At 46.4% G+C, this 26,765-nt stretch overlaps 1 protein-coding gene across 1 annotated transcript; it reads right to left on the bottom strand.

The window, feature by feature from the left end:
* Positions 1-2,287: 2,287 nt before the first annotated feature.
* On the bottom strand, positions 2,288-3,896 carry LOC120849498 (heat shock 70 kDa protein cognate 2-like). The gene is made up of 4 exons (XM_040221736.1): positions 3,745-3,896; positions 3,441-3,642; positions 2,892-3,278; positions 2,288-2,740 (listed from the first exon to the last, which is right to left on the bottom strand). Exons 1-4 carry the CDS (start codon positions 3,894-3,896, stop codon positions 2,288-2,290), a joined length of 1,194 nt encoding a protein of 397 aa, XP_040077670.1.
* Between the last annotated feature and the right edge of the window lie 22,869 nt (positions 3,897-26,765).

The raw sequence follows: 26,765 nt of genomic DNA, 5'->3' as shown, positions 1-26,765 counted from the left end.
CGACTTATATCAGCAACTCCAGCGACTTCGTGGAGCGCATCTCGAAATTGAAGGTGAGCGCTGAGGAAAGCCTAGTCTCTTTTGACGTCATCTCACTTTTCACAAGTGTGCCGGTTCCCCTGGCAGTTACAGCTGCCAGGAAGGCTCTCGAAAAAGACAAAGACCTGCACAACAGGACCGCCCTTAGTGTGGAGGAACTGTGCCGCCTACTTGAGTTCTGCCTCAGCAACACCTACTTTAGCGTCAAGGGAGAGTATTTTAAACAAGCCAGCGGAACCGCCATGGGCGCATCTGTCTCCGTTACCACGGCTAACCTGTGCATGGAAGCCATTGAGGAAGAGGCCCTGCAGTCATTCGCCACTGCGCCCAAAATATTTGTGCGGTATGTGGACGACTGCTTCTGCATCCTTCAAAGATCTGAAGTGGACAGATTCCTCTCACACCTCAACTCCATCGAACCGGCTATCCAATTTACAGCGGAACTTGAAAAAGACAATTCATTGCCTTTTTTGGACGTGCTCGTAAGAGAAAAAGAAAATTTGAAGTTTTCAGTCTACAGGAAGCGCACGCACACTGGACGTTATCTCCAGTTTGATTCCTATCACCCAGCCTGCCACAAAGCATCGGTGGTTAGGACACTGCTGTCTAGGACGAAGGCTATATGCTCCTCTGAGGATGACAGAAGAAAGGAAGAAAAAACCGTCCGTGCTGATCTGAAAAAGAACGGATACACGAGCACCTTCATCCAACGCGTTGCCCGTCGTCAAGCTCGAGGTCAAAGACAACAGCAACCACAAGCCTGTACGCAGCCACGCCCAACCTCGCGCATCTGCGTACCCTACATCAGAGGAACAAGCGAGGCGCTTGCACGCGTGCTAGCCAAAGAAGGAATCCGCGTAGCCCACAAGCCGATGTCCACGCTTGGATTACTCATGCCCCGTCCAAAAGATCGCCCTCCGAAAGAAAAAACGCAGGGCGTGGTTTATAAGATCCCTTGTGCAGATTGTCCAGCCACTTACATAGGCGAGACAAAGAATTTTAATGAAAGAATACGCCAACACAAAAACGACGTTCGCAAGCTCGACCACGAGCGCAGCGCAGTCGCCGAGCACTGCGAAGTCAAAGACCACCGGATTGACTTCGACAACACCAGCATTATCGACGCAGAGACTAACAACCGACATAGGCTTTTCGTCGAGTCCTGGCATATTCAAACGACGCCAGGCAACATAAATAGGTGCCTTGGTGCTTTACCAACAGTGTATGTGAACGGGCTTCGCCATATTCATGAAAGAAGAAGATCGAGAAATGCGCCACATCCCTGAGAAAAGAAAAAGAAGATCGAAAAACGTCGCTCCTCAACGGCCACAGTCGCCCCTGACGAAGAACCGAGTCGGTTCGAAACGTAGGGCCCCTACATGTTTAGGAATTGGTTGGTTGCCATATTTTAATTATTGTATTCCCCAACCAGAGAGATTTCTCTCAAATGTTTAGTTTCAGGAACATATGCTCTCTCTAGGCCAGGCTACTTCCCCAAAGCACGCGACCGCTGTCCACTGTTTGACAAAAAATCCAGTGACAAATCAGTCGCTTCTTTTTTTCTGCGGTCCGTGTGGACCATGTGGACCTCGCGCTCCACAGGCTGGTCCATCTCGAAGGCTCTCAGCTGCGAAACCCGGCCCTCCACCGGGAGCTCTGTGACCTTGGCCTGCTTCTCTTTTGGGCTGGGCCAATCCTCCTCCTTGACAGGTTCGCCCTCGGTCACTTTGTCGGAGTCTCCATCCTGGGTTGGGGGTGCCTCTTCGCCAGTCGCCGCCCCCGCCACCGCTAGGTAGCCATCGTTTGCACACCCAGCACTTGCCTGTCGACCGTCGGGCTTGCGGTCCGAGGCGGACACCACCGAGAAGATGTCCCGCAGGTTCCGACGCACTTTCTCCTTGATCCCAAACGCCTCGCCCCCGGACGCGGAGACAACCTTGTTCACCGTGAAGCTGCCCGGCTGCAGGTCCGCGTGGGTCACCGCCGCCTCCTGCGGGTACTTGGCCTCGAGGTTGAAGGGCTTGCTCCGGTAGAAGGTGAACGTCTTGCTGAAGGGCAGCTGGTGCCAGCGGGAAAACACCTCTGCCCGACTTTCCTCTCCCTTGCCCGGGTCGTACCACAGCTCGATAGGGTAGAGCTGGGCGTCCTCCACCGCAAAGTCTCGCATCTTGAAGATGGGTGACAGCATGGCACACTGCAGGACGCAGCCCCGGACCACCGCCTTGTCCTGGTGCAGTGTCATGGAGGGCTACCGCTGGAACAACTTGCGGACGAGCTGCTTGACCGCCAGCGCCCGGATGCCACTCCCAACCAGCTTCACCGACTTCACGTCCGGCGGCCGCAGCCCGGCCACCGTCAGCGCCCACGCCATCGTGCGCTCGGCTCGCGCTAGCAGATCGGTGCACATGGTCTCAAAGGTCTTCCGCTTCATCTTGCCCGCAACGTCCCGGTCGTTTTTGAAGCACTCGATGTTTAGCGGCCAGTCGTGCGGGTTGGTACCCATCTGCTTCTTGAGCCTCTCGCACTCGGTGATGAGGCGCATGAGGGCGCGCCAGTTGGTGGCCACGTCCAGCATGTAGCGCTCCTTGAACTCCTGGACGAAGTAGCGCAGCAGCACCATGCCGAAGTCGTGGGGCCCGACTCCATCGACGGTGGTGGCCAGCATCTTGAGTCGGTCCTTGTTGAAGACCACCAGCACCACCTGGAGCGCCTATTGGCTCTTGTCCACAAAGGCCACCACGCGCGGTTTGTCCTCGGGCCGATTGACCTTGTAGAAACCGAAGCTGAGCGCCATGGCCGTCGTCTGCGACCTCATTACCTTCGTCAGTAAGCGCGTCTTCAGCTTCACAAACCATCGGTTTCAAGTCAACCCTCCCGCACGCCAACTTTAGGCTGTCGTAGTCATCGGGCGTCAACAGCATGTCTATGCCGTTAACCAATTGTTCAGTGACGGCGCACAAGAGCGGCACCTCTCGAGGGGCATACACAACGTAGCTTGTGGAAAGGGTCATCGGTATATGGCGTAAAACGGCGCTCACGCTGTCCCCGAACGCCCCAGTCAGTGTCACCCTTCCGGCCGACCCCTTCATTTCAGGCGCCACCCCTTTACGCACTACGCTAATCTCCGCTCCGGAATCGATAACCGCCTGCACCATCCTCGGTCCGCATTTCACCTCCACTCTCCGCAAATCAGCGCGCGTACCATTCTGATTGACATTTATGTCCTGGTATATACTCTGCTGGGATGGTGTTAAATTTGTTCAGATGTAACCCACCACGGAGTTATTCTTCAAGTCTCGGTCCCGCGCTTGTTTACTAGGACAGTCACGGGAAAAATGTTCCATACCCTTGCAATTGAAACATTTCACCCTGGATTGGTTCGAAATTGAGCCCGGCCCTACCTTATCATGCTTTTTCCCGACAGGACTGGACCCTCTTTTCTTTTCAGACTCGCGGTTTTTCGCATATGCAGAGTTGTTGCGTTGTTTGCATCGTTCTCCCTCTTCAAAACGGTCAGCCAGCGCAGCCACCTCTGCTGGTTTAAGCCATTTTCCGGTCTCATTTAGCGTAACATAGGTCTGCATGTCGACGGGCAAGGAATCTCTAATGCGGTCAGAAATCATTAATGCTAGCAAGTCCTCAAGAGAGTCGATCGAGCGACTTCGAGCATAATACTCAAAGCAGCTCTCAACCCGTGTCGCAAACTGAGTCCAGGATTCTTTCTCCATTTTAGTGGCTTTGAGAAAAAGCCTCCTGTAGTCAGCCGGCGACAGTTTGAGTTCCAAGAGAACTCGCTCCTTAACCGCACCGTAATCACTCGCTTCGCCGACAGGCAGCTTATTCACCAGCGCCCGCATGCGCTCCGTAAAATAAGGTCGCACGAGCGAACCCCTCAGGCGCTCAGGCACCTCATATGTCGCAAAGACATTTTCGACACCGTCGAACCAGCTTGGTACGAGCAGTTCGGACGACGGGTCAACACACCCTTCATGAGCCTGGAAAAGCTAAGCACCTCCTCCCTCAGGTTGAGTTCTGCGCCGCCTCCACTGGTTCTGGGTCTGTTTTCCGCACGAACTCGCTCTAGTTCAAGCTCTAGACGCACTAGCCGTTCTTTTTCTCTTACGAGGTCAATTTCTCTTTCAATCAGTGAGCTACTCGATTGGCCATCCCGGACCCCTTCCTCGTGCGTCCCCACGGTCGCCGCTGGTCTACTCTGAGGTGACGGTTCACCTCGCTCGTCGACATCGTTATCGTAAGCTCCATCCCGAACCAACGAGGTAACCGGCCTAAGCCGTTCCCCACTGCGTAACTCCATGGCGGGCACCAGTCAAAATAATCACCTTACCCTTGAAGGTCGACAAGTCCCTATGGCAAGCACACGCAGTCTGTCGATCGGGACAGTCCAGCCCGATAACGGTGTCCGAGTCGTGTAGACGCTTCGCAGGGCTTTGGGTCTGCAGCACTTCCGAAGCCGCGTCGACGCGAAGTCTCGGCGATCCAAGTCTTCTTCGTTAAACACGGCTGCCGAGGCCCAGGAACTTGCCGCCTCTCTTCTTGTTGAATGGAGTCGCTGTCCGCTGAATCTGCTGAGTCGTTCCAGCCGGCGGGGCCCGCTGACGCAATCCTGTCGACTGCGCCAGTGAAGGTTCGTTTTCTTCTTAGGATTGCGTCAGGGACCCGATGACTGGGAACGCCGATGGTGTGCGGATGTTTATGGTCTAAAAAAATGACTGAAAGGACTCCATCAGTGAGAGAGAAATAAAAAGAAACGTCTATTTACAGTACAGATTGAAAGGTGGCCCGACTGACGTTCTTCCCGGCCCTCGCGCGTCTCCTCTTCCTTTTCTTCTCTTTCCGATGTCTCGCTCGAGCCACAGTCGCGTCGCTCACTTTAAAGTCATCCTGAGCGAAAAGAAAGACGAAACCGAAACTACAGTCACTGTACCGAAACCCTGCACATGTCGCGCCCCTGGATTTGTGGCTGTCATTTACGTTGACCTTCACAGAAACTATATACAGCATTTTACTGTACAAAGAGATATCATATTAGAGACTAGTGACTCGAGAAAAGATGATGCAGTGTGAAGTTTTACATTCCGGTATAGTTTATATTTAAAACAAAAGAAACAACGTTACTTCAACACACAAAAATAAAGATAGAATACTAAAATTGTTCAGGTTAGTTATGTATTTCCAGGGGCAAACCATTTCAGTTGAGAGGTGCCACCGCGCGGGACTGTAAGAGCTTCGATACTCTCGGTGTACGAATGGAATGTGGCAAGCCGAGATATTTTATCCTACGCGAAGATAACGTTTCGTGATTCTCATATAGTGATCAGGTAACGATTATAAGCTATCACAAAGTAGAATAGTGGGCTAAATACCCCGCGAAGAAAACTGTGATAAGTAAGATAACCCTGCATTCAAAATGAGCAGTCCTTGGGGCATCGAATTCGACACTTTACACTAAGGCTTTCTTTGATGCACCTATTTAATAAAGTTTCTTCTAACCAGATCCGGCTGTTCGTGCTACATATATGTCACAGGCTCCTTCTGTTGATGACTTGCACAGCCGCCAGGCGTGCCAAGACTGAATGCCAGGAAAGGCGCGCACCGTCAGCCACTCTTTTTTTTTTTTTTTTGACGATACCGAACAAGCTTATTTTCGTCCAGATGCGCAAGATGCACCCAGTTTCTCAAATAGAACGCTCACCATTGTCCTGGCCCTTTGAACTGCGTTTATGGAGCGTTCTCTCAGGTTGTTCAGCGTGGCCTGGTGCTTCACGAGTCCGCCAACTCCGTCGCATGCATTTTCCCATGTCCAGATGCAGAAAATAACTACTGGGCTTGTGGGCAATCGTTCTGTGCAAACTGGTGAAGCTGGTAGAGCCAAGCACGTGAGAGCGACGTCATCACACAGGTCCTCACTGATGATAGCAACGCGGTTTGTAGATTTTCTTGTCGTCACTACACATGTAAATATCGTAAATATTTTCTTCAGTGGTATGCTTTAACTATCTCAGGAAGCACGATGGTCCAGTTTTCAGCAAAGTCAAAATGAAGGACAATGCTCCCGCGTTGCATGCAGCTGCTTTTCATCGTAGATCGCTTTATCTTGCGTTTGTCGGATATGGTAGTGAAATATCCAACTTTCAACCGTTACTTGAACGACTTTTAGGAAAGTTTCAAAATCCAATGTTTTTTTTTGTGTTGTTTTTCGTTTTTTTAACAAGGTCGGCCGTACTTCTATGTTGTAAGCACAATCTCTTCATCCTCTGGGACATGAAGTTCCTCGAGTGTAAGAACTGACCTTTTGGGCAGTGATCACAGTCCCCTTAAAGGCACAGACTTGTTAGTGGGTCGCACAGAAATGCCGAGTTCATTTCACCAGTGTTGAATGTAGAGCCTGTAACGTTCTCTATAGCGGCAATACAAATGTAATAATTGGCGCAGCGCACGCAAACGCACACTTCCTGGTGTGGTACACATTTGACGCATCAGGGCGCAAGGAATAAAGCTTCGTTAGCCCAACGCCGGAATCAGGATGCTTGTCTTTGTATACACGAAAGGCCTCTCGGATTGAGCGTGTCAGGAAGTGCTTTGGCACAAACGTTTTTTCCCCGTCGAGCATGACAGAGATCACGTTCTTCTGGTTCGGACCTTGGCGCGAACATTGTAGCTCGTCTTTCGTGAAGTACTCTAGGGCAGCAGGTAAGGTCTCAGGGCTCAGCTTGCACCTCGTGTAAGGATCCGGCTCATACCACGCGCCATGCTTTTCCTCACTTAAAATGTAAACACTGTCGCCATGTTAAGCTTTCCTAGGTTAACATGGTGACCATGTTTACGCTCTATTGTATTTAGGCGGGGCTCGAGTATTTGGGGGTTCTGCTCTCTGTCGGTCTGCCTTTTTGTGTCTGATATTCGCCAGCGAAGTCAGCGAGTGGGATGGCTACAGGCACGACTGCTCAGTAAACAGGCATCGACGGCCATATTTTGCTGGTTGAAGCGAACCCCCTCATCCTTGACAGCGAGCGGGGAAATGCGAAAAAACGATTGTATCGGCCGTTTTGCGAGAACTAGCGACGAGTGTCGTCTGCTACTTCCGTCAACTATTGCGCCATAATCGTGATCTTCGCGAGGAAATTATTGTTGCTAGCCACAGAACACTTCCATGCAGGAAGGGAATGCTTGAATATGTTTTTATTCTAGATATAAGTCAGGGATATTTATAAAAGAGAGAGAGAGAAGGAGATAGAGGGTAAGACAGAGGACCATATAGTGCCGTAGAAAAATAAAGTAACCAAAGTTTCCAGTGGCCGATGGCAGCAGGATCTTTTCTCGCATAACTAGTTCGTAATATGATAGCTCTTCGTACACAGTAGTTTCTCCTCAATTTGAGTGTGTTAACGGTTTCTATAGTTATCAATGGCCTCGTTTGAATAAAAATATATAAAAGTGTGCTGGTGTCATGAAACTGGAACTCAGGGTCACTTCTTGTATAGGGCACTGCTAAGTGTAGGTTTTGAAAAAGGACCCTACTTGGGAAAGCGGTTTCTTCTCTCTCAATAAAATAATACAACATGCTTTTAATAGAAATGAATGCCGAAATAGAGTATAACAGGGTACGCCAATTTAAAAAAAAAATTGAAGGTGGTATTTTTGTTTTATTCGCATCAGAAGTTTTCGTTCTTTGATTTTTTCCCCATGTTTGCCTAAATATATCCCTTTTATCGTATCACTCAGATACCTTATTTATTTTTTAATAGCCATATATAAGTAGAATATTATCTGCAAATTATATGATAATGATTAAATTGTTTCATGAGATACAGGCCTCCAAATTTTGCCATTTGTCGTTCGAGCAAGCATCCCATTTTTTAGACCACCTAAGACTGTGTGGAAGAAACACGACGACGTCTCAAGCATGTTTGGCAAATTTTAGGAAAATAAATAGAATTTCAATCAATATTATTACTTTATATTACAAGCAAGCTGTACCCATAGTTTTTTTTTTTAAAGTAATAAAATTCTTCTAACTTTATCTCTTTAATTATTCACCTTCAAACGCGCCCCTTCCATCAGTGCGCTTTAATGCAACTGTCCACTTGTTTATGCCTTACGATTTTTCCTATCCCAAAATATTTTTTCTGGTTAAAACTAAGTTTGGATTCGTTTATAATAGACACTAGAAAATAGCATATAAAAATATCAGTTGATATAAAAATGTCGACCAGCTACCCTTTGGTCGTTCTTATCTAAAATCACCCTACTGCATTTAACCAAGAAACTGCTTTTTCTTATAAATTGCTTGCACTTGACGTGATCACCTCATGGTGGTGGTCATTGCCGCTTTTTCATGCGGAGAAAAAAAATAATTTGGTGGTGGGAAGTCTATGTCTCGGAAGGCACGCGATCAGCGGCAAGGCCACTAAAATGGCAGCTGATATTAAGTCAGTGGAAGCCATCTTGTTGAGAGAAACAAATTCTTCTTGCTGGGTGCGGCGTTGTGAGGAGCGGCACAAGCTTTTGGCACCATAATAACGCGCTTTCTGGCACGAATGATAAACTAAAAAAAAAAAAAAAAAATAGTGTCAGAAAAGGAAAAGCGAAGGGTGTGCAAACAACGTAGTTTCCGGAGCCACACTATCTGGGGCCCTAATCTGCACACTTGGCGAAAAAGTCGGCGAGAAACTCGGCGGCTATGACTGGCCGGTGCCAAGGTCAAGTGCGGCGTCGGCCAATCAGGGCCGCCAGATTTTTCGCCGCCTTTTTCGCCAGATGTCCAGATTAGGACCCCTAGGCCGTGTTCCGAAATTTACTCGGTCTTACTCCAGGTTTTGTACCCTTGGCGTTCTAAAAACTACCCACGTCCAGCGTTTTCAATCTGTGCTGTCACGTCATACGATCCGCCGGAGTAACTCGGTTTCATTTGGGTAGGATTTGGAACACAGCCCTGGTCTGGGTTATACAGCACGTCCCCCCCCCCCCTCCCCCTCCGCTCAAAAAAATAAATAAATAAAATAAAATGGTAGAGTGTTTTTTTCCACCGCAAAATTACACTAGGCATCGCCGAAAGCTGATTCTCTGCCCAAATGTCGTGCTAGCGGCCCGAAACCTGCAGATGTCAAAGTGAGAGAACTAAACCGTCGTCTAATTCAAGTTATTTTCTGAAGATTTCAATGGGGAATGGGGCGGCCATCTCGGCAAAAGGCGCCATTCAGCTTCATGTACTTGAGGGCTGATCGTCGGCTGTCATTTTCCCCCTAAACATTTCAGGAAATCACTTATAACTTTTGAGTAAGCTTAGGTAAGGGTTACTTCTAACACGTTGACATCTAGCTCGAACCGCTGAGCTACATTTGGGCAAACAATGAGCGTTCGGATATGCATACTTTATTTTTGCGATGTAAGAAACCCTGCACTTTTTTTTTTTTTTTTTTTTTTGGGGGGGGGGGGGGGGGGTGTTTTTTAGAGGTGGTGCTGAAGAACATGTACAACACAGTATGTTTCTAAAACTACCTTTGCCCCTTTTTCTCTGGCCTTTTTCTGCAAATTGGGCAATAATTTTTTAAAGCTGGTAGGAAGAACTTGAGAACGGACCTCTTGTGAGACTCAGAGCACCCGCCAACGTGTCGCTAATGGGCTTAGCTTCGCAGATTTTGAAGACTCTTAGCGAAACGTCGTCTGTCCCTGCTGGGCCAATGGTATTTTCTTTTTTTTTTTCATGTACCCCTCGCCCCACCTCCTTGTACAGAGTTGTAGTTGTATGTAACGTGAGGTCCGGCTAATAAGTCTCATCAAGTCGTTTCAATACGTTTCTATACTGGGTGACAGCATCCTGTAGCAATTCAGAAGTAAAAGACGCATCTTTAGGTGCTTCGGTGCTACGTTCATGTTAAATGGGTCGTGCAATGTTTTTTTATACTTTCAGTACATATTCTGTTTAGAGCTAATCCTTGACGCTGATAACTCGGCAGATTACGCATTAGCTTTTCTCTCCACAAAGTGGCAGTCGCAGAAAAACCGACAACCCAACAGCGTTTTCCCTCAACTTGCAAATAAAACAAGTGGCTACGCGATCTGGCGCTGATTATAGACCTCTCTAAAAAAGGGCTCCTTGCTGATTCAATTTTCATTAGCTTCGTTCGAATTAGCTACCCCTCCTGCACCGCTGCAGAAAAGTGTAAGGCAGTGTACTTCCGGTATGTGTATTAAGATACGACCGGAAGTACACCGCCCTACACTTTTCTGCGCCGGGGCAGAAGGGGCAGCTAATTCGAACGAAGCTGGTGTTTCGTGCGTATGGCGCCTGATGCTCGCTTTCCGAAGCGACGAACATGCACGTACTGGGCTGAGGAGATCGCACGCTGGGCTGAGGACTCGGAAATACTGGAATGTTGAGAACCGCCACTGTCCATCATAGCCACGCGCTGGGAATGGCAAAGCATAATTACGGCAAGGGGTGAGCTTCAGAAATTGTTACTGAGTTTGTTCGGTTCCATATTTGATTGAACGCGACGCACTACTCCTCTTGTTTGCGTTACTCCGATTGTCGTGAGACAGTCAAGTAGGTCATGGCGTCTCTTGACGCACAGTGCGAAGTTGTGACGTCACGTGGAGCTACGCTGCCAACAAAGGTATTGGATGTACACTCGTTTTCACCCCAAGAAAAAAGGAAGTTTTGCACACTGTTCATACGCCGTGCGAAGTCGCTCTTAGAAGACTTGGTTCTCTGACGAAGGCGATATATTTTTGGCGTTTGAAGTGTGTACGTCTTGGTAAGATAAAATATATTTCATCTAAAATACACCTTCATAAATCTTTACTCGACATAAAGGGGGAAATTAGTAATGCTACGCGAGGACCCTAACGAAAAATCTTATATGTATAAGAAATTTCTTTGCCCAATAAACGGATATATGATTAAATAAGATCATATAGGAACAAACGTGAGCATATGATAACGATATAAGATTATATAACAAGTTATAAAAAACTAATATGGAGTTACTTATAACTTTTTATACAATCCTATATTGTTCGTATGCGTTCTTATAATGTTCTGTATGCTCTTATATGATCTTATTTGATAATATGCGTTAATTGGACAACGAAATTTCTTATATAAATAAATGTTTTTAGTTGAGGAGCTGGACTTTTTTTACAATTGTTTTTGAGGTGAAAACGACTATAACGTTGAGTCTAAAGTTGTGGTTTAAAGAGATGTAAAAGCGTAACGCTATGCGACGATTTGGTGCCGTGACGTATACCTTATCACATCGCGTAATATCGCGAGACACGCGTCGTCATATAATTAATTGGTTTGCCGAAATAAGCATGCCATGAAGTTCCACCATTTCTCACTCGTTGCAATGCTGTATACGGCAATTTTCCGATAGATATAAAAATATCGCTGTAAATTATTTTTTCAGCTAAAATCTTCAGTCCGTGGGGAAAAACACACACACACACACACACACACAAAAAAGAAGGCTGAACGGTGTTGCAGCGGTTACCGTTAGTTGGTTATTTCCGTTTCAGTTCCGGTTTAGTTTTAAGATGGTGGAGACGGTTTCGGTTTCGTTCGGTTCGAGTACGACTAAAAATGACGGTTTGGTTCCGCTTCGACACTATGGGACTCTTGACATTCGTTTTGTTCGGTTTATTGTTTACCGTGCAGTAGTTTAAGTTTACCTCGTGTTCAAACATATTTTTTTTGTTCAATTGATGCTGTGACTAACAAATAAATAAGTTTCATATCATACTTTTCGCAGCGAAGTTGTATATGACTCACAGGTCGAATTTCTGAAATGTTTTCGTCCTTACGGAAAAAAAAAAAAAAAAACCTTCAGGGATTGAAGCGAAAAGTGCATACATCACGCATAGAAACTACAGCACACCATTCGTTTCAATGAAGGACAAGCACAGAACAAGCATCCGAACCAAATGATTGCCGATAAGGCGCTCCTGATAACAATGCGAAGCACGTTGCGCTCACCGCATACGTTTCTCGGTAAAGAATACTGTTGCGCAAGCTGCCGCGGCGACGGCACCTTGCGACGTCGGAAGTGACGTCACCAGCCTTTCATATTTAAAAAAAAATTCGGTACAGTGCATTTACTTTTCTTTCGTCAGAATTTGGTGTAGACCCTTTTGCTCTTTACAAGTAAGAAATGCTTCCCGAGTCCCAAACGACTCCCGGTCTCTCCGTCTTTGCAAGCCTGTTGAGCTTGCTTATGTCACCAGTGCTAGAAAGCACCAATGCTACATGGAGAACAAAGTTGGAGATTTAACGAAGGCCTTCGACTGTACAGTATTCCATCTGGGGGGAGGCAGGTTGGTTTACAAGAATACTCGAAACATTTTAACGGATCTCGCACTCCTTCGTTCTTTTGGCGCCCATCTGGAGAAATGGTTGTCATCTACATTTCAAGCAGCGGTGTTAAGGTGGCCTTTGTTCAGTCTTTTTATAAACCGGAAGTTCTCTGGGACGTCAAAGACTAGAGCACCACCTTGCGGCGTTTGCCATAATAAGGGTCTATAGCGCAGTAGGCAATCGTTGCAGGTGGTATATCACAGCTTCGCTGACCAACCACCTTCACAGCGTGGATTGGAGCCCCAATTGTTTTTATTGAAATACAAAACAACTGCCCATAAAAAGCACAAAATAAGTGACAAACGTTGAATAAGAAAACATATCGGGGTTATTTTTGCGGGGAAACTTTGATTTAATTCATCACAATAAGAATTGTCCGATTTATGTCAAGATTTAAGTCATCTTGATTTTTCTTCCCCACCGTAGCGCCGGAACGTATCGATGCTACGATGCCGGCAAGAGTGATCCTTCTTCTCGAACCCGTTGAAGAAAAGTGGGAGCTTTTGAAAGGCAGCTCCTATTTCAAAGAGGGAGGAGAAGAGAAGCCCGCTACCTTGGAGTTAGAGCAACGCGTTCCCTTCACGCCTCTGGAACGAGTAATGTCTACTTTGAAAGCGACTGCTTTACGGGCGGTACTTTGCAGAGATTTCGATTTCGTCGGTTGTCGTCGCAGCGTGCGCGAAGAAAAAGAAAAAAAAAAAAACTTTTTCTTTTTGTTCTTGGAGCGAGGCCAGGGAAGTTGTTTTTTCCCGTCGGTCAAGCACCGCGAAGAGAGAAGAGCGGAAGGCCCCTGCATCCCGCCAGTGGCGACGTGGCGAAGGGAGAGTCTTCCCGTCGTCTGCTCGAAAGACTTGTTTTCAAACATTCTTCGCGTTACGCGAAATCCCACTTTGGCAGTATTCAGTTGCTACGCGTAATGTTGGATTGTTTTAGAAACGTTGCACCGCGCTCACCCACTTACTTGACGCGTCACTGAGTGCTCGGGAGGTCGTCAGTGGCATCCACGACTGCCAACCCCGACGGCTATGAGAATTGAACACGTCGCACATCCGTCACCAGGTGCCTGACGGCACCATTCCACCCGCATTGCGTGACCGCACTTTCGTTTCTTCGCACATTGTGGCCGAAAAATACGACTTTTTTTAAGCAGGAGTAATGGTATTTGGCCGAGCTTTGTTTAGTAAGGCGTACATTTAGGCCATTGGTCTTTCTCTATGTATTTTGGTCGGAAATCAATATGCGAGTGATATTTTGCTCGCGGTTATGCATGCGTTTCCCAGCCGCGGTCCGGCGACGCGCTGCTCCCTGGATTGCGGGACTCGCGAGACTCGAGCGGGAGCCGAGATCCACGGGCAGGGCCGCCGCGCACCCGCCGCGGCCGCCGGCAAGGGTTCGGCCGCGGCGTCTCGCGCGATGGCTGCCTACGTGCGCCCAGAAAGGCTCGGCCGCTTCGAGCGGCTCCGTGGGAGTTGGGCCACGAGGGGGTGCCGTCAAGTTATCGTAGGAAAACACATCTCACAGAGACGACCGACAAACGAGCTCGCTTTGTGCATCGCGCGCACTGAACGCGGTCCGCCTTCCTGCCGAGGCGACGAGCGAAGCGCCCTGTCACCGCACAGGCGACGTTCTCTAGCCAACCCCTGGGAAAAGACGCACCGGAACCTGCTTTTTCCACTGACCATTTGACCGCGAATCACGGAAATGAGCTTTGGCGACAGGGTGGTTCTTGGAATGGAAAGTTGTTAGCGAGTTTTGAGCCGACGCACGTGACCAAGCGCATGGTCTGGCATGCCGTAAGGAATCACCGAGGAGCTAGGACACTGCAAGTGACGTACAGTAGGGAGGCGCTCACACGCTCAGAGTCAGCCTCAGCAGTCCCGATACCTCAAATATCCGTACTCGATAACGATACGATGGAAGCTCAAAGGCATTGGATACAGATGTTGGTGTCATCGGAACGATCTACTAAAACTCATTACATCCGCGGTGTGGAGGACAAGACGAGCGCTAAGCACTCTGCGTTTTACAGCGATAGCTCTTACGGGCTCTTGCCACCACCGGATATGGCGTCCGTTGTTGGTGTTGTAGTGCGCAATGCAGGGCGTCCGTCATCAATGTTGCGAAATCCTTACAGAAAGAGCTCCCACCGCCCGCGGGAATGGGTCCCCTGAGCGCGAAGCGAGGGCTTTCCCACTGATCTACGCCAAAGCGTTAACAACCCGTTTGATACTTAAACCATTTTTTTTTAGTTTTATAGTACCCGATGCCCACTGCACGCTCTCTCCGGAAAAATAAAATTAGCCGATAACAAAATGCAGCCGTAGCACTGTCAATGCCTGGAGCTAGTGCCACTAAATAAGCTACGCTTCAGAGTAACGACACTTGGCCATATTGTGGCTTAAAATCATGGTTGCCAGTTATCTGAAGCTTTATCTGAAATCACAGGAAACGCTTTTCCGTCCTCCACAAATGTTTCAACAGTTCGCGACAAAGCAAAGCAATATTACATGAGCTTCCTAACACCGAATTGAATGCTGAGGAATTCGCACTTTTGAATCATGACGATCTGCAGTTGCGTCTGCTCTGCACAAGCCCCAATATGGCGGCGCCCACAACAATGTCAGGGAACGGAGTGCCGGTACTCTAAGCGCAGCTCATTTAGTGGCTCTACCTGGAGCTTGTACCGTGAGGCTCGCCTTCACGCGCTTTGGAAACAAAAGAACGAAACAAAGGTGTATGAACAAAATGGTCAGATGTCTATTTTGTTTCGAAAGCTTTTGTTCACGTACGGTACGTCCACGCACGGTGCGTGAACATTACCTCAGGACTGCTGATCTTTGCTGGTCAACGCTCGTAAGGCACAGACATGTACAGGTTACCCCAAAAAGTAACTAAATACCTTTACTCGTTACTCGCTCAAAAAGGAACTAGATACGTTACTCGTTACTGAGTCTTACAAAGAGCGCGTTACTACCTGTTACTTTGACGACCGGAATGCACATGTGCCTCTTGAAGTTTTCATCAGTTGCTTCCCCCCTTTCTTGAGAATTCATCCCTGGCGACGCTGATGAGTCGTTCTACTAACGCCCACGAAGGAACGCCAGTGTTGTGCTTCAGGAGGAGCTGAGGGGGATTTGCCTCTTTCTTTGCTTCTCTCGGCTTCTAAAGTTCCAAGTCGACAATGGGTTTTCTGCCCTCACGTGTTGGCAACCTCCGGGTTTACATGCGGTCTGTACACGATCCTAGAAGGTTCAACCAACGAACCGCATTGTGTTCGCTGGGGGAAGGACGTTCCCAGCTGGGTCATTCCATGCCAGACGAGACGCGACATTTTTTTTTTATGCCTGGGATATGTACGAACAAAATAGTTAAAAAAAAAAAAAACTTCTCATTTTCAAGAAATATATTTTTTATGAAAAAAATTAATTTGATGTTTGCTGATATGCTCTCAATTTCGAGAATTTCCGTACAAACAGTATGTAGTTAAGAAAAACATTGTAAAAAGAAAACGGTCGCTTACCACACAAATTTAGGTGGGCGCCTAATTACTTAATAATATTCCCCATCTTACATTAATATAAAACTCCAAAAATAAGACTTTATGAGATTTCTTTATTTTTTTTAGTCAACTTGAATTTGGGTATTAGCTGTGATACTTTTTTTCTTCGTTCTCTTACGGCTAATCACTTAATTGCTCGTATCAAACCTTCAAAGCCTCGTTTTGTTGCGTTCTAATTCAATTCCAAAATCTCCAGTTAATGGAGAAACGGCCATGTTGAGAGCCATCAAATGCAATGTGGGCAGCGGTGCCCGGAACTTTCGAAATAGGCAAAAGTTAAATTCACCTCATCTGTACAACATATCAAAAAATGAGAAAAGTACTTGTTGTTGCTGCTGAGAAATGATGTTTTAAAGATGAGCCTCTCCGACAATGCCTCCAGGCACCCGCGGCCTCGCTGGGACGCACGACAGCGCAGGCCAGCGAGGCGTCAACGACGTGACCAGTGCTGTAGGCGTTACCGAAAAGAAGGTAACGAAATAGGTTACTCGTTACTTGCAAATAAAAGGAAAGCGTTATCGACCTACGCTACCTCAAAATCTAAGGAACGCGTTACCGTTACCGATAAAAAGTAACGCACGTAACGTTAGCGTTACTGTTTAACTATGAGTTAACATGTTTTACTATTTTGACGTTAGAGGTACGCATAAGCGCCATACTTCAAGAAACATTATGTTCATGCAGAAACTGAACATAATTATGTTATATTTTTACGGCTTCACCCGAATACTTATGAGAAAATACACAAAGACACCAAAAACTCACAAATTGACGTGGCATGGCGCCTAGAAACACGCAAAAAAAAAATTGAAGTGTACTTTTTTTGCGTTTTGGGGAGAACACGTGAGGAGTAACGTGACTACGTTACATGTTACTTGAAGTAAGCAATGCATATACGTTACCCGTTACGGGTTTGAAAGCGTTACGAATACGTTACTACGTTACTGAAAAAAGTTACACGTTAGCGGCAACGCCGTTACTTCTAAGGCGTTACCGCCAACACTGGGTGTGAGATGCCGCCGCAAGGTCTCCAACGCACATCTGAAAAGTTAAAACACGTTTGATTCAGTTGAAGTGGGCGTTATCCTGATTTTCATGCATCCGTATCCTCTTTGGGTTACGTAATGATACTGGCGGCTTAAGTTTCCTCTATACTTCTGCCCAGGTAGCACCCGACGAACCCAGACCCGCATCGTCTGCTTCCCGAGTTTCGGAATACGTATAGCGCGTCGACCTCGTCTGTCGTATGTCCAGATATAGAAACAAGTCAGACCGGATAGCTCTTCATCGATGCAAAATGGTAGCGGTGATGTCGCTTCTCCATTAAACTTAAATGTATTTTGATAGAGCATGTAGTGCAACCAAAAGCAGTGTAATGATGAAAAAAACATTTCACTCTTTGCGGCAGACGCCTCACACCCCCGAGGTTCCGAGCATGTGCAGTATTTTCGACTCCGGAATCCACTGGAGGCCAGCAAAACATGTCTCAAATTCTGAACTCACGGGTATTTTGAGAGGCAGTGTGTTTGATAAGAGGTGGGAGTTACACGGGTGCCGTCTTCGCCATCTGAGTGCCAGGCTTGGCGAACATTAGATGAGGTAATAAGCGTCATGGTGAGCCGGTTTATTAAACAAATTTTTGAATAAGTTCTTATTAATGGTGCCATGGCTCCTGTTGCAATTTGTTGTGTTTTAATAGAAAACTAATGAAGGACGAAACACCCAATTCGTTTCATCCTTTTTCTTTTCTCGGTCAAGAGCCGCTCGTGGATACACACAAGACACAACACAATCCCCCCTCGAAGAAAAGCACTTTAAAGGGAGAACCTGTCCGGGGGATTCTTGCTCCTAGTAGACCTTCACAGAGTTGGAAGTGCATGGTTGCCGTGTCTGTATCACCTTCTCTAAGCTCTGCGCTACCTTCGTGCGACTGTGATTTGGCTGAAATATATACTCGCGACAATCGCGATGAATTCCAGTATCCTCATCCAGAAGTAATAAACGTGTTTTGACCGACCGCCTCCTGAACTCGTTCAGGTTGACCAAACGATGGTGTTCCCTTAGGTTGGTGCGTGGGAAGCTTCAGTCGTACATAATTTCCCACACTCTTTGCAAATGGTCTTGATCTCCGCCTATCGTCTCTCTACTGCTTGCTTCGTCGCTGATAATCGGCGATGCGTTGGCGGAACTACTGCATCTCGATTTGAACTGGTCTCTAAAAACTTGGGAAACCGACGATGTCCATTCGCGTCCGCATTCTACATCCATGGAGCATAGTTCAGCCGGGGAGAGTTTTGTCTCCGCATCTGGTGTACTCCGGTTGGCACCCAAAAGCTCCGATAGGCTTACACGACTGTTGCTTTCTTCATGGATGATATTCTAGATGTACCCTTTTATAAGTTGATTGAACATCTTAACCTTCCCGTTTGCCTGTGGATGGTAGATGGCAGACCGATGATGAGAGATTCCTCTTGAGTTCAGGAACTCCCGGAATGTGGAGGATAGAAACTGTGGACGATGACGGGGGAAACAATCGCGTCCGGGTATCCTTCTCGACTGAAAATTGCTCCTAGAAAGTCGAGGACAACTCCAGCCTTCGCTCGAGTATAGAAATCGACCTCCGGCTACTTACTGTAGTAGTCCACCAAATTGTAATTGCAAATCTGAATTCTGAGGGAAGTCTGTAGAATGGTCAACCAATGTCAATTCCTAGCTGTTTCTATGTACCTAATATAAACGGCACTGCTGTCACAGCCGTCTTGTCGGTTGTATGACACGTGTTACTGTCTTTGATGCAATTTTCTACTTCAATGTCTATACTGGGCCACCAGAAGCGCTGACGTACACGCTGCTTGGTTCGCATAAGTCGCATAGGTGGAACCAGCACTTCCCCCCGTAGTAGCAAGCCGTCCACCAAAGAAAGTTCTCGTAGCTTGTAGTGCGGAGGCAGTATTTAGTCCCGTTGTTGTTCGAGTCCCCATCCCGTGCTGATACACTGTATAACTCGAGGCAAATCACGGTCTTACTTTGTTTCCGTTTTGACCTTCTGTATGTCTATTGAGTAGACGTTGCGTACGAGGCAAGTGAAATCTTTTTCATCCTCACGTGTTTCGGAGAGGTCGGGACAATTCGTTGCAGTCAGACGAGAAAATGCGTTCGCCTCGACATTCTCATTTCCCTTGTGATAGTGAATTTCATAGTCATATTTTAGAAGTCGCATGGCCCATCTGGCTGTTCTCGTCGGTTGTTGACCGGTTCCCTGAGTAGAAAGGACGGTAACGAGAGCTGGGTCTTGAGCGTGAAATGGCGACCGAAAAGGAAGACGTGCCATTTCTCGCAGGCCCACAGACAGGCCAGAGCTTTTTTTTTTCTTTTTTTTTTTCTCTCGTGTAGAGTAGTTGCGCTCGGCGCTAGAAAGTGTTCGCGATACGACTGAGGCGGTGTGTATTATATCTGGATGTACTTGTTGCAGAACAGCACCCAGCCTATAACTTGATGCATCCGCTGTGACGACGGTAGGGAGTGTCACGTCAAAAGCGATTAGTGGAACACAGTTCCGAATCAGTTCTTTGACTGAGGTGAATGCTTCCTCTTGCTCTTTTTGCCACTGGAAGGGAACGTCCTTCGACAGGAGGGCATGCAGAGGCTTCATAATGGTTGCAAAGATGGGAATGAATTTCAGGTAGTAAGTCACGAGACCGAGCAAAGATCTCAGTGATGTCACGTCTGTGGGAGCAAAAGCTTGCATGATTGCCTCGACGTTATCTTGGCATGGCTTTATTCCCTGAGAAGTCGGCTCATGTCACAGGAATTGAAGTTGCAGCACTGAAAAAATTATTTTTTTTTTGTTTAGTTGCAGGCCTGCATCTTGTAGGAGGGTTAGAACTTGTCTTAGTCGGGCGTCATGTCATCGAGCACGTCATCGAGGTAGAAGATGGAACCCAGAGTGCCTCTAAGGATGCAGTCGATCATATTTTGGAAAGCAGGGGCAGCGGGAGCCAGCCCGAAACATACCCTGGTGAATCTTAATATACCTTCGTCCATCACGAATGCTCTAAGGTCCATACTTTCCTCAGCCAGGTCCAACTGGTAGTACGCTGAGGAGAGATCTAGCTTGCTGAAGACCTTTGCTCCTGAAATTTGGTGGAAGAGTTCATTGGGACATAAAAGAGGATGAGAATCCAGAACAACTGCAGCATTTGGCTTGCGTAAGTCTAAGCATAGCCGTGTGTCTTCATTCTGCTTCCATGCAACCTGAATGAGGGATACTCACTCATATGCATCGATGCGCTCACTAGCACAGGAGGATTCCAGCTTTGCCAGTCTTCGCAGTTTTTGCAGTACTGGACTGACGGCAGATTTCGTCTTCACCTTGTGGACAAATCCTTTGGCGTGGCCTAGACCTTCTGAGAACAGGTGGTGGAAGCCTTTGACAAGCTCTGGAAGATTTTTCGCGGAAATCGTGGCCACCACCTGTCCCCTGTTCGGAGAACCAAAACCAAAGTTAATGTCCAGAGCTCGTAAGGCGTTCAGCCCAATTACAGCTGCGCCTGTTTGCATGACGTGAAATGTGCACGTGTCATTCCTTCCGGCGAAGTGTACAGGTTAGTCGAATTTTCCCAGAATGTGAATGTCCTCTCGAGAGTAATCAATGAGAGCTGTACTCGATGGTTCCAAAGTATATTCGGTAGACGTTTTCTGGAATTATCGATACCGATGATCCCGCATCGACAAAAAGTCTGATTGGATCGCGGGACAAATGTATCACGCAGGTAATGAACTGTTTGGTGAAGATAGTAAGAACTTTAACTTGTTCTCTACTTCGCACGTGGGATTTGCTTGGAAAACTGTCTGTTCGAGGAGAACTGTCCCGTCTTGTGGCATTTCCTGCACTCTTGATTTTTTGCACGGCATTTAGGGTGATACGCCATAAGTGGCAATGAACCACATTTGTACTTTCAGCTAGATGTAGCTCCCGGAACCTCTGGTTTATTCTTGACTTTAATTTTCGCCACTTGAGTACCGGAAACCACTTTTTTGGTGGGGAGTTTGGCTTCCTTAATCGCCTGCTTAACTTGAGATGTGATAGCTAGAGCTGTTTCTAGCGAAAGCTCAGCCTCCAGGGGTAGGCGGTTTCGGACTTCGGGATGGCTCGTTTTCTCAACGAGTTGATTGCAGATCATTTAATCTGTCATGACCCCAAAGGCCTCGAAGGACCGTCACGTACTCGTGCACTGTCTCGCCGGGTATTTGAGTTAGGGAACGGAAAACAAATCTTTCAGCCGTTTTGTTGATGGCCGGCATCGCAAGCTGTTGGCACAGGTGCCGTCAAAACCAGCTGTCGAGGTAGCTCCCGAGATACTTGCAGGTGCACCAGGGGTGGCTACTGGCGCGTTGGAATGTTCTTGCAGTTTGCGGTAGGTCCGTTGACCCTCAACTCCAAGCGAACTCAGTAGGCTGGCAGTCCTTGTGTCGTCGTTCATCGCCGACCCGCTGAAGTGATCATGCACGCTTCGAAAATTGCGTACCATTCGTCCCATGGAATCGCAGGTTTGCCTGCACTCTTAGAAAAAAGAGTCACCATACTCCTCCCTAAAGGGAGGAACGCTCTTGACACATATGTTCATTCAGAAAGGGAGAAACTTTCGTCCTGAAAGCAGGGGAGCAAAGTTCCTCCGTCGCCTGCATCTCAATATGGCGGCCCCGAATCCAGCAAATCGAGCTCAATAAGGCTGAACGAGGACGCTACGTCTATTGTACGGGGCGAGAGGAGCAGCAAATAAAGGCGTAACACGAGCTTCCTGCCAAGTGTATTTATTTCCGAAGCCGGCTTGCCCCCGCACAGGTACAGAAACTTGCGTTTCGAAAGCAGTCACTCAGTCTTCTCAATGTCAGCACTGCGATGTTAAACGGAGACAGCCCGTACCCAGTTACTTCACCCACTTTACGCCTTACCTTTGCTATTCCTGGAGCCACAATTCCTTGGTTAACTGCACATCATGGAGGAGTGGTAAACCATCCGCGAAACCAAAAGCCGCTTTCAAAAAGAGCAAATTCAAAGCAGCCTAGTTGTACGGTAACCATAAATTACGGCGAAGCGTGAGAGAAAGTTAAATCGCTTGCTACCCGTTGGCAGGGTCAAGCAGAGTAATTGTAAGTAGCTAGGTTAAGTGGCGCTAGGTACCGCTCAATTCATGTGCTACAATAAATATTTAAATTTTCTCACGCCATCAATACACTTTGGGCGTTCCGGGCACATTTATTACACACACATGTAATACATTACGCATACGCCTAGCATCAGCCGAACATATACATTAAGCGCAAACAGATGCACGCACAACAAACATCAATAGAACATCACACTAACCCGATAACTACTTTGTACACTAACCCGATAATTACTTCTGAGCTCTGCGTTTCCGCCTTTTATACTGGTTGTTTTGAAGGTACGGACTTTATCGGTGACCACCCTAAGCAATAAATAATATCCCCAGCATGTTGCCTTTTTTCAGTAATGTCCTACCTCTGAGAGTATTTTGAACGGCTAAGGAGGTGAATCTTTTAGTAAAAAGTAAACGCTTATGGCGTAATCATTTGAAAGCCAATAAATCAAGCCGCTCCACTGCGGTTCCAAGTCACGTGTTTGCTTCCCCGCACGGCACGTCGTAGCCAGTATTTCTATTGTAATATTTGTTTCCATTTGTGCTGTTTGCGTGCGGCTACAATTGTCCTTTTGAATTAATATCTGTAGAGAGGGTATTCACTCAGGTGGAAGCGAAGCGTCACAGGCAGAGAAATCACATTTCGATCAATTTGAATGCAGCCAAAGAGGCGCTCATCCCAGCGCGCCACTTGGAGGGCAGTTTCTCGAGGAATCGTAGTAACGTATATGTAAACAGCAACATAAAGGATAGCTTTTTTTGACGACTGTATACCTACCATTCTCCTTTAATGCTAAAATTCCAAACTGTAAATACGTACTTTCCGTCATATTTCCATGCTGTTCAGTCCTTTACCCACACTCAGGGATGGGCAGTATTTCAAATACAAGTATTTGAAATACGTATTTTAAATACTTTGTGCATTTTCCATTTGTATTTAATTACAAATTGGGTAATGTATTTGACATGTGTATTTAAATACTAAAACGTGGGTATTTCAAATATAATTGTAATTAAATACAATTTTGTGGGCGAAAATACATTCCTCAAATTTATTGTCACTGTCCAGAGCTGGAAGAAAGCTACGTGTTGCACCGAATGCAGTGTCTCTCAATCAAGCACAAGCGTTTAGTGACTTTGTGATTACGGCGCTAGTCCAGGGCAAGAATAGTGACGAAATTGACGTTCATAGGCAGACTGGCTAAATACGTGCCTGTGAAAACTTGTGATGCTTTCCAGCCTGATTTCCATCCATATTTTTGCCTGGAACATTCTAAATGCGCGGGTCGTCCATATTTTCGTAACTGGTGCGAGTTGCAACAATAAAAAAATCTCTAGCTAGTGCTGCGGGTCTCGGTCGTATCGGTTCTTTGTTGGTCTATACCAAAATGTAATCGACAAAAAAAGCTGCTTGAAGCTCCGTACTTTTTTCACCTATTACGTCCAAGCTGATTACATTTTTTTAATTATATTTCTATTACGTTACTAGAGCCTCGCACACTAACTCCTGAGTGTGCGATGCAAAATTAAAATGAGGTACCCAGAAACCCGTTGCAGGTGCCCTGAAGTCGCTGACGCAAATTTTGAGGAATGTATTTGGAAAAGTATTTGGAGGAGACCAAATACATTTGGTTGTATTTGTATCTTGTATTTAAATGCTTTTTGGAAATGTAATTAGATTTGTAATTAAATCCATTTTTGACGAAGTATTTTGTATTTGTATTTCGATACATATTTGCATGTATTTTGCCCATCCCTGCCCATAACGCCAATGCTCTCGGGGAGGGGACAACAGGACATCGCAGACGACAGTTACATTGGCCAATGTACGATAGGAGCTACTCTTCAGACCGGCGTTCCAACATGACTACCCGCACCTCGATATATTGCACCTAATCCCTCAAGTGGTCTTAAACGTTCTAATGTAAAGCGGAATGTCAACCTGCGACACCCCGTCCCCTCCGCTCACGCCCGACCAGCGGCATCAATGCTCGACAGTTTACGTCATGTCATCTTGTTACACCACTGATACGCGAACACACGGTCACATCGGCGACAATTCCAGTCTTCAGTTCACAACGCACAACACTGCCATCACGATGTTGCTGCTATGTTGGTGGCACGCAGAAATACAGAAGCACGTTGATTGTCGGTTGGCACTCGGCATCGGAAAACAGAACCGAATTCAGCCAAACCTGCCTGTCTTGGACGCAGTTTCCGCGGTTTCCATAATTCGTCAACGTCGAAACTAGGTTTGTCGCGAACTTTTGTCGAACCGAATTATTAGGTCGAACAATCGGGGCCGACTGGTTCGACGAACGACCGAACTTTTAACCAGATTCAACTGGTTCGACTTTGTGGACAGTGTTGCCAGACATTGATACAATCATGTCGAGGTTTGTAGAATTTTTTTTTATGCAAAGGGTTATTTTTATTTTATGATCAGTTGCAATTAACAGAAAAATAATTCTAATCACTGAAGAAGTTAATAACGTAGTTTGTTTTTGTACTGTATTAACTGAAAGAACCAATCAGTGATGCCCTTAATTCATCACTTAGCCCTCACCATCCAATCCGAAGCCAACTGGCCAGCCTGTCGCGCACGCGCATGCATAGTAGTCGAACCGGAGTCGACCCTTTGTCGAACTTTTCACAACAAGGTCAAAAAAGTGGAACCTGGCCGAACTCGAACCTCGACCGGTTCGCGACATTCCTACTCGAAACTAGGAGTGTCGCGAACCGGCCGAGGTTCGAGTTTGACCAGGTTTCACTTTTTCGACCTTTTAGTGGAAATTTCGACGAACCTTGTATTGTGGTTTCACTCGTGTGCGCATGCGCGACAGGCTGGCCAGTTGGCTTCGGATTTGATGGTGATGGCCATACATGGGTACATTACTTCCAAAATGTAATTTAATTACAATTACAATTACATTGCTTAAATTGTAGTTTAATTACAATTACAATTACTACTACGTGAAAAGTAATTAATTACAAGTACAAATTAATTTTAAAAATTAAAGTAATTACTTTACAATTACTTATTTCGAAAAGCGGTCTGACTTGGGCCATATAACTTGAAACAAGTTGTATAGAGTGCAACGTATTTATTTGTTAATTCCTTGCCCCAATGTTTGAGGAGGCTTAAGCATCGCTGCATAAATGCCACGTATTGTACTTTGCTTTTATGAATTTTGTTAAATTCACAATAGAACTTGACAGTTTGAGGCAATGAAGTGCTACGTTCTTATATTTTTAATAAATAATAATAAATTAGAAAAAAACGTCAGATCGCTAAAGAAAGAAATCGGATGATAGACTTTCGTTAGCCAGGCAAATAAAAATCCGACAATTAGTCACATAGGAATATTTTACAAGTGTTAACATAAAACAAAAATCCACACGCGCTAATACGACCACATTCACGTACAAACATCATGGTATTGTAAATTATTTACATTGAGTTGAAATTATAAGGGGTCAGAAATATATAAGGACTGAATCGGGGCTCGCGAATCATTGGCGACAATATTCACTGGTGCGAGGTCAATCTCCAAAATGCTTATGCAAATACTATCTGAAGAAAAACCAGCAGGAAATAAACTTGAAAATAATACAAAGATACAAATGTGCGGCAGTACTGGAAGAGGGACGTAAAAAAAAAAACAAAAAATTCATAGACAATTAAAATTTATACCCTCAGCTGAAAGCTGAAGCTCAATTTCTTTCTTTCAATATGGTGGCGTGCTTACGCTATTGTTCTCTGCTCGCACCGCAGACGGCGCTACACGGCGCCGTTGAGGTAGACTCCAAAGAGAATTGTCTCCCAGCCCGCAGTGTAAGCAACAAAACAACAAACAATGCGACGCTTTTATGTTGTGCGTGTGTGTGTGTGTGTGTCTGTGTGCGAGTGTTTCACCGAGAGCTAGGCCGCTTGTACGGGCGCAGAAGCCAGTGTTGTACGGAACGGCGTTCCTGAAACGCGTTCCTTTTACGAGGAACGAAGGAACGCCGCCGTTCCATTTTGCATAGCTGGAACTGGAACGGGAACGCGTTACATTTTTACTGGAACGGAAAGAGTAACGGCGTTCCTTTTTTTTTCGTCCACTGGGGTCATTTTTATTTTGTATCGAACAGGGAAATGTTGAAAGTACAAAAATAATATCTTGACGAAGTGCAGGGTCTCGTTACCTTTTTGGCTACTAATCTTGTAAATTATTTTGTGTGGTCCTCGCTTGCTAACAGTTTCGGGTGCAGGAGAGCTGGTGGACATTGATTCTTTTTTGAGTGCCCGAAACTGCGGTACGAAACGCAAAACGTTTAGTCGTAGGAAAAGACAAAGAAAGAGGGGTGTTTCAAACTCGCCTACTTTCTTTGGTTCCACAAATCCTCATACACCTAGAAATCTAAAGCCGACTACAGCCACTTGTGAACATCCATAACGAGCCCTACAGTTACAAGATCACAGAGTGCCAGACATCGAACGCACCCTTGTATCCCGAACATTGGTCACCTAAAATATATACACACACAAGACGAAAAGATTATTTCTTCTCTTGTCCCCCCACCTTCAAAATGAACAACAAAGCCAACCTTACAAAGAAGTATTTGTAGTTTTTAAGACTGACCT

Source organism: Ixodes scapularis, unplaced genomic scaffold, assembly GCF_016920785.2.
Source record: "Ixodes scapularis isolate PalLabHiFi unplaced genomic scaffold, ASM1692078v2 PGA_scaffold9__187_contigs__length_104089568, whole genome shotgun sequence".
Classification (NCBI taxonomy): Eukaryota; Metazoa; Arthropoda; class Arachnida; order Ixodida; family Ixodidae; genus Ixodes; species Ixodes scapularis.
This window is presented reverse-complemented; position numbering and strand designations above follow the sequence as displayed.